Here is a 12,995-nt window from a genome sequence, read left to right on the forward strand (position 1 = left end):
AGCTCAAATTACTTCTGTTTAAAACACAATAATCACACAAAATATTAGATTATTACTAACAAAATACGTTGAGTTCTTTCAACGCAATTTTAAAAACTTACATTAAATTGGAGGCTTCTTTTTATAATAAAACATCAGTTATACATAAATCTTTTACGTCTTTATAGTCTAAAAATCTATTTACCCAGAGAGTCAAATCACCTGTAGCACACTTTTATATGTGTGTACATTTGTGTATACACACGTATATAAATATATAGTTAGATATATACAAACACGCATGCAGACAAGCACGCTCACATTTACACTTTGTTGCTAGGTGTCCATAAATATTATATTATATTAACAATAAACAAGATCTTATTGGTCAGGCACAAATATGGGGGTTTATTACTAAAATGTTTTTGGCCTACCTACACTGTACACTATAAAATTAGCAGTCTACAATACATACTTGCAGTTTCTGTCATTTTACATATGCTTTTTAGCCAGCAGTGGCAGAAAGGTTTAGTAACTTAATTGCTAAATGGTGAAGAATTTCCATTATTTTAAAAGGCATCTTCCATCTTAAAGCCCAACTGAACTGTCAGTTTCAATCATCTAAATATTTTGAAGGTGTGTCAAGCAAAAAGCATTCAAAGTCCTATGCCGCGTACACACGACCGTTTTTTATGACGTGAAAAATTAAATGTTTTAAATTGGTCGTGAAAAACGGTTGTGTGTATGCTCCAGAGCATTTTTCTTGATGAGAATTTAGAACCTGCTCTATTTTTTCACGTCGTGAAAAACGGTCGTGTGTACGCTTTTATGAGGGGGGAAAAAACGTGCACGCTCAGAAGCAAGTTATGAGACGGGGAAATTAGCAAAAGCAGCCCAAAGGGTGGCCCCATTCGAATGGAACTTCCCCTTTATAGTGCCGTCGTATGTGTTGTACGCCAGTGAGCTTTGCTCGAGCATTTTTTTTCACGAGCGTGTGTATGCAAGGCAGGCTTGAGAGGAATCACGACAAATCACTTTGAGAAAAACTTTTTTTTTTTTCCGTGACATGAATAACGGTCGTGTGTACGCGGCAATACAGTTTTCTTTAAAAAGCAGCCACAGCCTTAGTAGAACAGTCTGTAACCCTTTGTGTGGAAGCAGTGAACTCTGCAGAGTTGCTTTAACGCAGACAGCAATGATTCCAACTCTGCAGCTACTGGAATTTGGCAGGCTTTTCTACGCACTGTGGCTGCTTTCGAAAGAAAACAAACCATAAGACACTAAACACCTTTTCTTTCTTTGGATTCACCTAGAATGTATTTAGAACTAGAATTTAAAATTAAGTTTAATTGGGCTTTAAAATGTGTTCACAGGCTGGTACCATAATTATACAAGGCAGTGTATGTGATTTAAGCAGTAAAATGTATTATATAAATGGTCCCAACTCTGCTCACAGATGTATCAATGTTATGTCTATGTATTACCATGTTGATGGGATACAGGCCATCAACATTGTTAAAAAACATTGTTGTGAAAATGCTAAAAAAAGTTTTCATTATGATTAGGGAGCATTCATTTGTAGATAAAACTGAGCCGACTATCCCAAGTGGGTTCCCCTACACCTTAGTCCTTCAAGGATGTCTCCCCTATTCATTCTAACAGGGTGATCTTCCTGCCTATAGTCACCCACAGAAAGTCTGCGGCTAGATTTACACTGATACGGTGTGATTTAAGTTTTCTAGTGAAATTTCAAGGATCTAATCTAGGGCACGTTAATGCGCTTCAGCTGTGATTTTGCATGCAATTTGGATACAAGTGCGATTGGATTTATGCCCTGGCCTCTCTCTCCTGCATGCACTGGATTTCCCTTATCTTTGAACGGATAAGCATTTAAAATGTGATTTACATTCAAGTCTATGGCATCGTTCTAAAGACACCCAGGATCCTTTTTAAAAACGCATCACGTTCACACTTCATATGTGTGAACAGCCTCCATAGAAAATCATCTTATTTCACCTGTCATGCGATTCCATGCTTTCTGGAACGCATCTGAAATGATATCAGTGTGGACCAGGGTATGAGATCTCTGAGATTCTTTTTGGGATCTGACCACATTGACATTTGCAGCACCTGCAGCCTCATGGGATACACATGTCATGCACCCTAGGAGGCCACAGTGGATCTAGTGTACACGTGCAGCATCCTGTCATTAGGAGGCTGGCTAGCCACTGGTTTTTGCAGCCGGTGCCCAGATGATGCAGTGAAATACATTGGCATCATCAGGACTTTGTCTTCAAGAATCCAGAAGAGGTTACTAGCCTCCTGATTGACATCAACAAAGAAGGACCCTATCTACTGCAGTAGCACAATAGATTCCTACAGGACACCACTGAATTCCTGGGCATGTGAGTATATTTTTTGTGCCCGATCCAGCAAGAAAGTAAGGGGGGGACCCCTTTTTAACTTCAGTAAAATGGGTAAAAGACAAATATATTTTATTTCAGTTGGAATACTTTCTTTATTTAGTAAAAGGTAATATTGAGGTTCTATTCCTTCCACACCTCTATAAGATATTTGAAAATGTCCATTTGTTTTTCCCTTTAATAATATTTCTAAATATGCTAAGTAATGTAACATAACGTTTCATTATTGCATAATGAGCTTGCTTTCTTAGCAGATATTATTGCCACTGCTGTCTAAAAAAATTCAGATCTGAAGAAAATAGCAAATAACAAAGTTCACATTAGCATCTAAAATAGCAGTCTGCTCTTTTACCCGTTTACATCTCTTTGCTTAACATGGAGAATATTTGGACAAAGTCCATTCACAGCTACAAGTGCTTCTAAACAGTGCAGAATTCACACAGGAAGCATGAAAAAAGTGCTACATGATGAGGTCATTCCCTGAAAACAGACCGAAATTTAATGATAAAACTCTTATGACAGGGTCTTTTTTTGTACCCTGAAAGCATTTTTTTCCAACAGTTACTGTAAATATAGTAGTGCCAACTCAGACCCATAAAGGCAAGTGACATAATAAAATGTCATATATCCCTAAAGTGCGCAGACTATGAACATTAATGTATTTACAAATTCTTAACAAGCAATAAAAAGCTTTAAAATACTTCATTGCTGACCTCTGTAGCTGCTTGTACTGTGGAGAAATTCATCTAGTAAGCTAAAGATCACAAAAAAGAATCTGTAGTAGGGTTTCAGTTGGTTTCTAACAGCCTACATTTACATTATATTAGAATGCTGACTAGCTGCCAAGATTCTGCTTCCACAGAAAGTAAATGGGAAAGATGCTGTGATTTTTCTGTCCCTGTTGTAAATTTCGTAGATGAATGCATATAGCTACAGACATGAATGCAGGCTTCTTTGCTGCTTGTTGATAATATGTAAATACTTTAATGGGCATAGTGTGTGCACAAGTTCACTTTATACAGACACTGCTAAAATTGCTAGGCATTTTTTCAGCAATGGGGACATCATTTCTGTAAAAAAAAAAAGAAATTAAAGTGAAGGGATGTTACTTTTTGTCGCATTACTTATACATTCTGAAAGTATTTTATGGAATGGAATAAATGACAGCAAAGGGTGGGGTTCATCTCATACAAGAAGGCTGGTATTTAACAAAACTAAATACATCATACAAAATAATCTATTCATCTTCTGTAAAAATAGAGATTGCTTTATACAAGTATTCCATTACCTGTATAGACGTACTTAGGTTACAAATATTTGACCAGAATTTCTCATTGTCCCCAATACAAGGGTAAAGGTCAATCATTTTCAATGTTCCCAATTTATCACATATGGTATCCGCAGTCTCTATGCAGAGTTCTTTTTTTTGGGCTTATGCACACGGTTAATTAGGTCTGTACACCACCCACATCAGCGTTATTCTACTGAGGGTGGCGAGTAAGACTAGGTGTTTCCAGATATGCTAATTTGGGTGTTCTATGGCCTCAGCTGTGTGCATGAGCCTTTAAGGGTTCTTTAACAAATACATTGTTACTTGGAGCACCAACATGAAAAGCTGTATGGAGTTCATTATTGCCAGGATTCCAAGAATAGATACAATGAAATTAGAGAGTGAATTTTCCCATGGTGTAAGACCACCATGCGGTGTCACAAAGCCCCTATGGCGCCATATCGTATCATTTCACAATAAGTTTGTTAAACTCATTGTTAAAACATATCATGTTTTGTATCCTGATGAACAGCTAACTTTTTTTTTTTACCTAAACCTCAACAATTTGGCTCTGATAAAAGTGCATATACCACTTCGGAAGGCCAGAAATATTTTAAGCAAGATGAATGCAACCATCCAGTGTAATACCTAATATGAATGTATCACTAATGTCTTACGTTTATAAATATTTGGTAATTAAAAAACACATCAGTAAGAAATAGAAATCATCAAACTAATTTCTGAAGAAAGAAAGAACAAATGTATAAAAAGAGAAAATCGATCTAAACAAAAATCTGTGAATAGACAGTGAATGAGCTTATAGGTAGGTCTCTAGTTGGTGGGTCACCACTGGTTAGACAGTATGGGCTGCCCAGGTAGGGAAGGGTCAATTCTGGGTCTGCCGATTTCCTGGGCTTTTTGGGTTCTGCCCTCCACCCTGTATAGCATATAAATCAGGGGGAAGGCCAGGCTCAGAGAGAAAGCAGAACCTCATGGGAAGAGAAGATGGTCCAGATAAGATGAAGATGTAAACCGGAAACATCCTTGACTACCACCCTTAGGGAAACCACCTACAAAGAATTTGCCAATTGTGTACTACGACTGTAAATATACGCCTGGGCAGCTCAAGATTAGTTAGTTAGGAGAATGGTATTTATGAGACTGTGATTCTTGTACTACATATTTGTGATGCCACAAGAACTTCAGTAAAGCATCTTAAACAGTTTTAAGCCTGGTTTAAAGTTATTCAAAGGGGGGCATGGTGGTATGTGGCCTATCAGAATAACAGGGCTTGTTAAGCAGTTATAGGGTGTAAGAGGAAGGTCACCACAAAAGGTTAATTGAGCAGAAGTAATGTAGTTGCCACGGGTAACCATTAACTTGCGTGTTTTTTTTTAAAGCAGGCAAGCAGCGAGGAGCGGTACCAGGCTCAGGTGACAGGTCCTCTGATAGAGAGGGGGTTGGTTATCAGCCTCCCTCCCTAGCGGTCAGTTCTCCAAAAAATAACTGGGACCGAACCCATGGTACGGAGGCCCCATGCATCTAGCATGGAACGGGAGTGTGAAGGAGTTAATAAAGTGTACGCATGTTGTTCGCGCTTGGTGCACGGTGGGATCCCATTCTGTCCCTAGTAGTGAGGTGGAGAGGGCATAGGCTTAGCGGTGTCCCTCCTAAATGCAACATTCACAAGGGAAGGCGTGTAGTGACATGGGAACAGATACGTCTCAGAGGAGCTTTGTAAGTTTCCTTACGGGCACAGTGTACAGCTCCTTAATGATAACTTCCACAAGAACGTGGCCACACCTGGTCCTGGGCATTGATGAGAGGATGCATGAGACGAGAGGAGAGAAGAGGCGAGGCAAAGTGCACCCCACACAGCCCACAAGCTGTTAGAATCTAAATATAACATTGTATTCATTCTTTAAGGTTTCCTGGCTTTGGAAGATCAGTTTACATGTAAACAAGCAGTTCTCAAACTCCCAAACAAATTAGATGTATGTTCCCCACTATCTAGGTTTCAGGGTAACTGATAGCAGTTTAATGTTGTACAATAGACAGCAGTAAAGCCCAGACATTGACAAAAATTGCAAAAGCAGTACTGATGCATATGTCAGCTCAGTTTTCACCTTAACAAATGCTAGGTGTGCTGTATTCGATCAGCAGCAGAGTGGAGTTTTTATCTTTTATGGTATATCAAACACACAGAACAGCAAAGGACTACTGAGCAGACCTGTAATCATATGCATGTGTCGCTGACTGTTAGAATATTTTTATTCTTATAACAAAGAATTGAGAGTATTCCAAATTGACTATGTGCCGTGCTATGCCAATTTAGATAGCTATAGCATTAGGTGAACTTTTTCTTTAGGCTTAGTTTTAAATGCTTTCTTTGCCTCTGCAGCCTAAACATATGGAAAGAGCAGCATAATTGGTGCAAACCCATCTTCATGAACAAAGTAGTACTATCTCAGAGTGGGGAATCTCAGTGTATGCAGAAAGCAAACAAGGCACATAACGTTAACCCCATTCCCTATACTTTATATTACATGAACTTATGTTCAAATATTTTATTCCACTCTATTTGCACCAAATGAGGTTTCTCAGTATCACATTTTTCTGCAATAAAGTAAATTCATTTTGATTAAGGCTTGCATAACATTTTTTTGTAAAACATAAAAATTTAGTAGATGATCACCAATACAAAGCTATACCTGACCGATTATATTATGACACATCTAAGCCACTTTGACTATATTTCTAAAAATGTTCTCCACTAAACTGTAAATTGCTCATTATTTCAGCCAATACTTCATGACAGCAATTTTAATGGTGAAATTGACAGAATTCATTTTTGTCTCTTACTGGTCCGAATTTCCATACAGCAATAAAGATAAATATACTGTCATGTGCACTGAGCTGATGTCAAGGGTGGGGGGTGATACCGGTTTCAAGAGATATGACAGCTGGAATTAAGAGAAATCTGTCGTTTAGTAGAGAAACTGCAGCTGCAGTCGATAAAAGCATAGATGAGGTACCAATTGGCACCAAGTGAACCAAAATTTTCTTTATAGACTAGTAACATGAAAATAATAATTATCTTCCTGTAGATTTAATCACATCAAATACACTATGCTACAATATAGTTAGCTGGAAAGAGAGTGAACATACAGTATAGTGGCAGAGTAGCCAGGATGATATGTCTGCAAATCAGGGTACTCTAGAATCTTGCAATGAACTCTTCTCTGGTTGCGTAGGCAAGTAATATAATATGTTTCCCTGTGGTAAGACATCTGCAACCAGAGAACCCCACAGTAACCTCAACACTCTGAAGTCTACTAACTCATGTGCATAAATTATTTAAATTAAATACATTTTTTTAATTGTTTTCAGAAGGGGATAGTTGCCATAATACAAGCAGGCCCCTTGCTTTACTTTCCCTTGTTTCCTGTATTTAGTGTTGACACTGACAGTACAGTACATTTTGCACAAGACTCTGCAAACTAATAGGATTTTAATACTCAAACATTTTTTCATAATTGCAGGAGTCTCTGGCAGTGAAGGAGGAGAGTCATTGGGGCCATGTATTTGCTTTAGAATATACTCTGTCGTCTGTTTCTTCCACGTCCTGTTAAAAAAAAAAAAACGAGTTTTAGTTTATAAAGCCAAAATAGAAACAAAGAAGTACTGAAGAGCCATGGCAGAAAAAGATCAAAATGGTCCATCAAGTTTTTTTTCTTTTCAATTTTTTCCTTTTTGTCTGAGTATAGATACATAGCCGGATTCACGTAGAGCGGCGCATCTTTAGACCGGCGTAGCGCATCTCATAGGCGCTACACCGACATAAATCAGTGAGGCAAGAACAGTATTCACAAAGCACTCGCTCCCAAACTTGCGTCGGCGTAACGTAAATTGGCTGGCGTAAGCCCGCCTAATTCAAAGTAGGAAGGTAGTGGGCGTGATCTATTAAAATGAAGCGTGACCCCATGTAAATGAAGGGCCGAACGGCGCATGTGCGCGCATGCTCAGAATCATGTCGAATTTACGCCCTAGGATACGACGGCTCAATGCCTACGACGTGACGTAACCTACGCCCAGCCCCATTCACGTACGACTTACGTAAACAACGTAAAATACGACGGCTGTTCCGTCGTCCATACCTTTGCATGGGTTGCGCCTCCCTAGAGGTGTTTTATCTTTACGCCGGACGTACGCCTTACGTAAACGGCGTATACTCATGCGACGGGCGCAAGTACGTTCGTGAATCGGCGTATCTCGGTCATTTGCATATTCAACGCGTAAATCAATGGAAGTGCCCCTTGCGGCCAGTGTAAATATGCGCCCAAGATACGACGGCGTAGGAGACTTACGTCGGTCGGATGGAGCCAAAATTCAGGCGTATCTTATTTCAAGCATCAGGCGCATAGATACGACGGCGCATCAGTGCACTTACGCTGCGTATCAGAAGATACGTCTGCGTAAGTCTTGTTGATGTTGACTGACTCAATACCTGTGTTGGAAGCCTGTTCAAGCAGCAACTACTCTTTTGGTAAAAAAAATTGTTTGAGGTCATGTCCTGGTGTTGACCTTAGTCAAACCCTTAATATATAAATTTAAAGGTTTCAATCATGTCTTTCCTTTCCCTTCTTTCCTCCGGACTGTTGATATAAAGTTCCTGAAATCGGTCCTGATATGTTTTATTCCTCAGACCTTTCACAATTTTTGTTTTTGTTACCCGCCTTTGGACTCATTCTATATTACCAATACCTCTTTGTAAGAGTGGTCTCCAGAATGTGACACACTGGGGTTGATTTTACTAAAACTGGAGAATGCAAAATCTGCTCTGCATGGTAGCAAATCAACTTCTAACTCAGCATGTTCAATTTGACAAAAAAAAACAAAACAGTATTCTAAATGAGATCTAAATAACTCCTTCTGCTGGTGATCCCTCTAATGGGTCATCCCAGAATTCTATTTGCTTTCCCCACTGCCAGGCAACACAGTTTTCTCATTTGCGATCATCAAAGCAAATCCTTAGTGGTTCTAGTTCTGTTCCCCCATTATTGTTTTGTTTCACATTTTGTAATGTTTTCCTGCTGTTTCCACTTCATTGACCAATCTACCAGCAATGCCAAAATATAGTTCATGTCACAAACACCTCCAGGAATATCAACCCTATTGTGGCGTCAGCACAATAGCGACCTTTGTGGCGTAAGCAAAACAAACAAACCTTGCCCTATAACAAGTCTTCAGTTATATCACTTGCAAACAGCTAAGAGAAAATAGGACCTAGTACAACGCTTTGTGATATACTAGTAGTGACTGGTCTTGGTTTCCAAAAGAATTTGGAACCACACTCTGATATCTATCCTAGCCAACTGCATATCCACTGAACACCTCAAGGAATAAAAGAGAAATATGGGTTTGGCTCTTTTTTCCCCCATCATACTTACCTACGTAGATGCAGCATCGCTCCAATGCTGCATCTGTCCCCCAGCGTCTCTGCACTGAGAACCGAGCCACAGAACACTGCCAATGGCTCGGTTCTCACTCCTCCCGCTTGTCAATCAGCAGCTCTCCTGCTCTGCTCCTCCACGCTCACTGGAGCGCTGAGCTGTGGAGGGGCGGGGAGCAGCTGTCTCAACCTCTCAGCAGCGGCTGAAACAGCCATCAGTCCAGGCACCTGTCGGATCCAGACTTCCAGAGTCAGGATGACGCGGTGCCAGGACTGATCTGTGTGATGTCAGCAGAGAGCGGACTTCAGACCGCTCTCTGCTAAAAAAGTGTCACAGGAGTGCAAAATGAATTGCACCCCTGGGACCCATAGGAGAAGCCCAGCCAAACGAGCTGAGGCTGGACTTCTCCTTTAAGCCCTAACTTTTGTGAATATGTATACAATGCTTTGCTTAAATCAAGATAGGCTGAGCCCACAGCACCACCCTGTGTATGCAGAAAGGCAAATACTATATTGTGTGCTGTCAAATCGGAAGGCAAGTGGCACTTGTGTGTGACCGGGGGGGGGGGGGGGGTTAGTGTAGAATATATAAATCTGAGGTTTAGGGGCCCATTAATACCAGAGCTAGATGAAGTAGAACTTGTTTGGTATTACTAGCTGTGTTAACAAAAAAATAACAGTTCACGACATATAAGGTTCAGTTTACTAAGCTGTAGCATACATTTCGTTATTTTCAGACACTTAACCTATCTGCAGCTGTCTGGGATGGAAATTACAATTGCTATGTTTAGGTAGTATTAACCCCAAAAACAAACATTCATTATATTGCAGCTTACCAATTCTTAGGCCTCGTACACACGGCCGAGGAACTCGACGTGCCAAACACATCGAGTTCCTCGGCCAGTTCAGCACTGAAGCCGCCGAGGAGCTCGGCGGGGCGAGAGCTCCCATAGAACAACGAGGAAATAGAGAACATGTTCTCTATTTCCTCGCCGAGCTCCTCGTCGGCTTCCTCGGCCGAAAGTGTACACACGGCCGGGTTTCTCGGCAGAATTCAGCCAGAAACTCGGTCGGAAGCTGAATTCTGCCGAGGAAACTGGTCGTGTGTACGGGGCCATAGAAGTGATGGCTGCATTAGCTTTCTCTTTTGGGCTTTCTTTCTTTTATTTTCACCTGGTGGTCTGGTCAGTAAGTCTGTTCTTTCAAAAGAACAAGCTTTTCTGCAGATGTATCAGTTAATGGGATGAGACAAACCATTCAACACTGTCAGGGAGCGTTTATAATGATCAGTTTTATGTACAGCCTTTATCCCAAAAGGAAAATAACGGTTTGCTGTAACTGCTTATAAAGTGTTAGCTGGAGTTTGGCTTTGATTTGACAATCAAAAATGCTGCTGTCCAAAGGTGCTCCCTCTTCTCATTCATACAGAGTAGGACACTCTAATACAGAAGTTGTGTTAATGGCAGGATCACCAGGTGAAAACAGAGGTAAAAAAAAAAAAAGCTAATGCAGCCACCGCATCTAATGTTTGGTAGGCGTCAATACATTCCATTTTTGGTTTTGGGTTTAATACCACTTTAAATAATGATTCCAATAGCTTAGTGACTTAAGTCATTAGTAGGAACACCAAAATAAATCCACTGGAAATTAAAAAATGATACCTGTCTGGTTGAAGATGGAGCCACGATAGCCAGGGTCTTTCTGAAGCTGGATTTCTTTAAGAGTGAAGATTGAGACATCTACACAGAGACAGCATAATATAACAATTTTAAGTCGTGTCAGAACAAAAGCTATAGACAGCAATATGAACTTTTCTTTTCTCTCTAATGATGTTCTGGGAAACTTATGGATAATGTAATTGCTTACTCTCTTGCAGTGTGTGAATTCTTTCACCAAGGCTTTTGAAATAAGGATGCCTTAGACCTTCATCTGCAGATATCCTTGTCTTGTCTTCATACTGGAAGAGGAGAACATATATAGGTGTTGACACAAGACATGCTTAGCAGTGAGATAGTTTGCTTCAAGAGAAATGTAATATTTTTTTGCATACACATTACTAAAGCAAAAAGGTATGTTCCCTTTGCAGGAGAATGGCATAAAAGGGCACAATTCATTTGGGCCCATGCACATGGGTCCTGCGGCCACCCCCTCCCCCCCCCCCCTTCATGCTTAGCCTTCTACTGACAAAATATGTGGTCATTTAAATTAAAACACCTGTATGTCATTTAAAACACCTGTGCATGTTCCTTGCCTTTTAAGTATATTTCAGGTACCTGGAAAGGTGGGCTCTGACTGGTCCAGGTGGAGCAGGTGACCGGCTGGAAGGTTCTGGATCTGGATGGACCCTATATAAGGCTGCAGCTGCGTTCATTCAGGGCTGTTGGCTGGGTACTGGACTTTGCTCCTGCGGGCCCGCCATGAATTCACTCCTGAGGGAACTCCTTGTGAGAGCAGAAAGCTCTGGGGGAGAAGATTGGATCCGCCGCTGCCTGGCCATGGAAGATTCGGCTGAAGAACGGATCGCGGATGCAGAAGAAGGGACGTCGGCGATACACGCGGCAACCGAGGCCCAAGAAGAACAGCGCCATGATGCCAGCCCACCCACCACCAGACCCAGACGCGGCCGGGCGGCGGAACGGCCTAAATTGGCGACGCCTGAAGAGGAGGAGTCCCGGCGTCAGCAAGAAGATGGAGTCGCCACTCCTACAGTGAGGAGGTCTGGCCGAGGAAAGCGGGCCCCCTCCTCCTCCCCATGCAGACCTGGTGGAAAAGGGAGCCGTGGGAGGCGCACAGCCGCGCCTTCAGCTCCTATCCCAGCTACTAGCAGCACAGTTCAGTCATCAGGACGCCACCTGCAGGACGGAGGCCAGAATGCTCCAGAGGCTCAGCTGCAAGGTAAATTAACCCCTGCTCACCCAGTACATTTGCCTCAGGCTGCTTATAGTGGCACTGTCCCCCTTCTGGACTCTCTCTTATCTTCTTTTTCTAAAATTGCAGAGGCAGTGGTGTCCCAACAAAACTCTCCTGCTTTATCTTCTTTATCTGTAAATAATTCTCCTGTTAAAGTGTGGTCTGCTAATGTTCCCATGTCTGCCCCTACAAATATGCATACACCTGTTCTGACTGACAATTATCCTACAATAGATTTATTTAGGCATCCTGTTCCTGAAACATCTGTCCGTGAGGTCATGCCCTGTGCATTATCACCCCTTGGTTTTCATTTAACTACCTCAGTGAAAGCGAAAATTTGGAAAGGGGAATTCATTGACATGCTGTCATTACTTCCCTCAGCCAAAGAATTTTTGCGCACAGATAGAAGGGTGGATGATAGGTCAGAAGATGACAGGAGGAGGCCGGTAGCGAGGTCCTTTTTTAATTGGCTACAGGCCTTTTGTATCTTTTCTAGCGTAATGGGAGAAAAATTCCCTGCAGCGGTCTTTTCCAACACGTGGAAATCATACTAGAGGCGTACAAAAGCTTTGGTGGTTTTGGATGGTTTGCATATGACGAATCCTTCCGCCAGAAGTTGGCTGTTTATCCCAGCTTACAATGGGGCATGAAGGATGTAGGCCTCTGGCTAAACCTTATTGTTCCCCAGAGATCCGTCCCTCCAAAACCATCGCCTCAAGCCAGTAGCACTAGCCAATCTCCATACAAGAAAGGTTACTGCTATTCTTTCAACGAAAGTCAGTGCACGTGGGGTAATTCTTGCCGCTTTAAGCATGAATGTTCCTTCTGTTCGGGTCCACACCCTGTGGCAAAGTGTTTTAAAAAGAACAGCCCTACCAGCTCTCAAAGGGATATTTTTTCCAAAAGCCTGCACGCCAGTGAGGCTGGAAAACATGCTTCATTGGTTGGCAATCTATCCAGA

At 41.5% G+C, this 12,995-nt stretch overlaps 1 protein-coding gene across 2 annotated transcripts in view; it reads right to left on the reverse strand.

Annotated features, from left to right (window-relative positions):
- Window positions 1-2,878: 2,878 nt before the first annotated feature.
- CDK18 (cyclin dependent kinase 18) overlaps window positions 2,879-12,995 on the reverse strand; it is a 287,497-nt gene continuing 277,380 nt past the window's right edge. For both annotated transcript variants that reach the window (XM_040337544.1, XM_040337543.1), the window contains exons 14-16: window positions 10,991-11,081; window positions 10,786-10,863; window positions 2,879-7,297 (exon numbers count right to left, since the gene is read on the reverse strand). In XM_040337544.1, coding sequence (XP_040193478.1) covers window positions 7,263-7,297; window positions 10,786-10,863; window positions 10,991-11,081 — 204 coding nt within the window. In that variant the 3' untranslated portion in view covers window positions 2,879-7,262. The remainder of the gene's footprint in view (window positions 7,298-10,785; window positions 10,864-10,990; window positions 11,082-12,995) is intronic.

Source organism: Rana temporaria, chromosome 2, assembly GCF_905171775.1.
Source record: "Rana temporaria chromosome 2, aRanTem1.1, whole genome shotgun sequence".
In the NCBI taxonomy this organism is placed as follows: domain Eukaryota; kingdom Metazoa; phylum Chordata; class Amphibia; order Anura; family Ranidae; genus Rana; species Rana temporaria.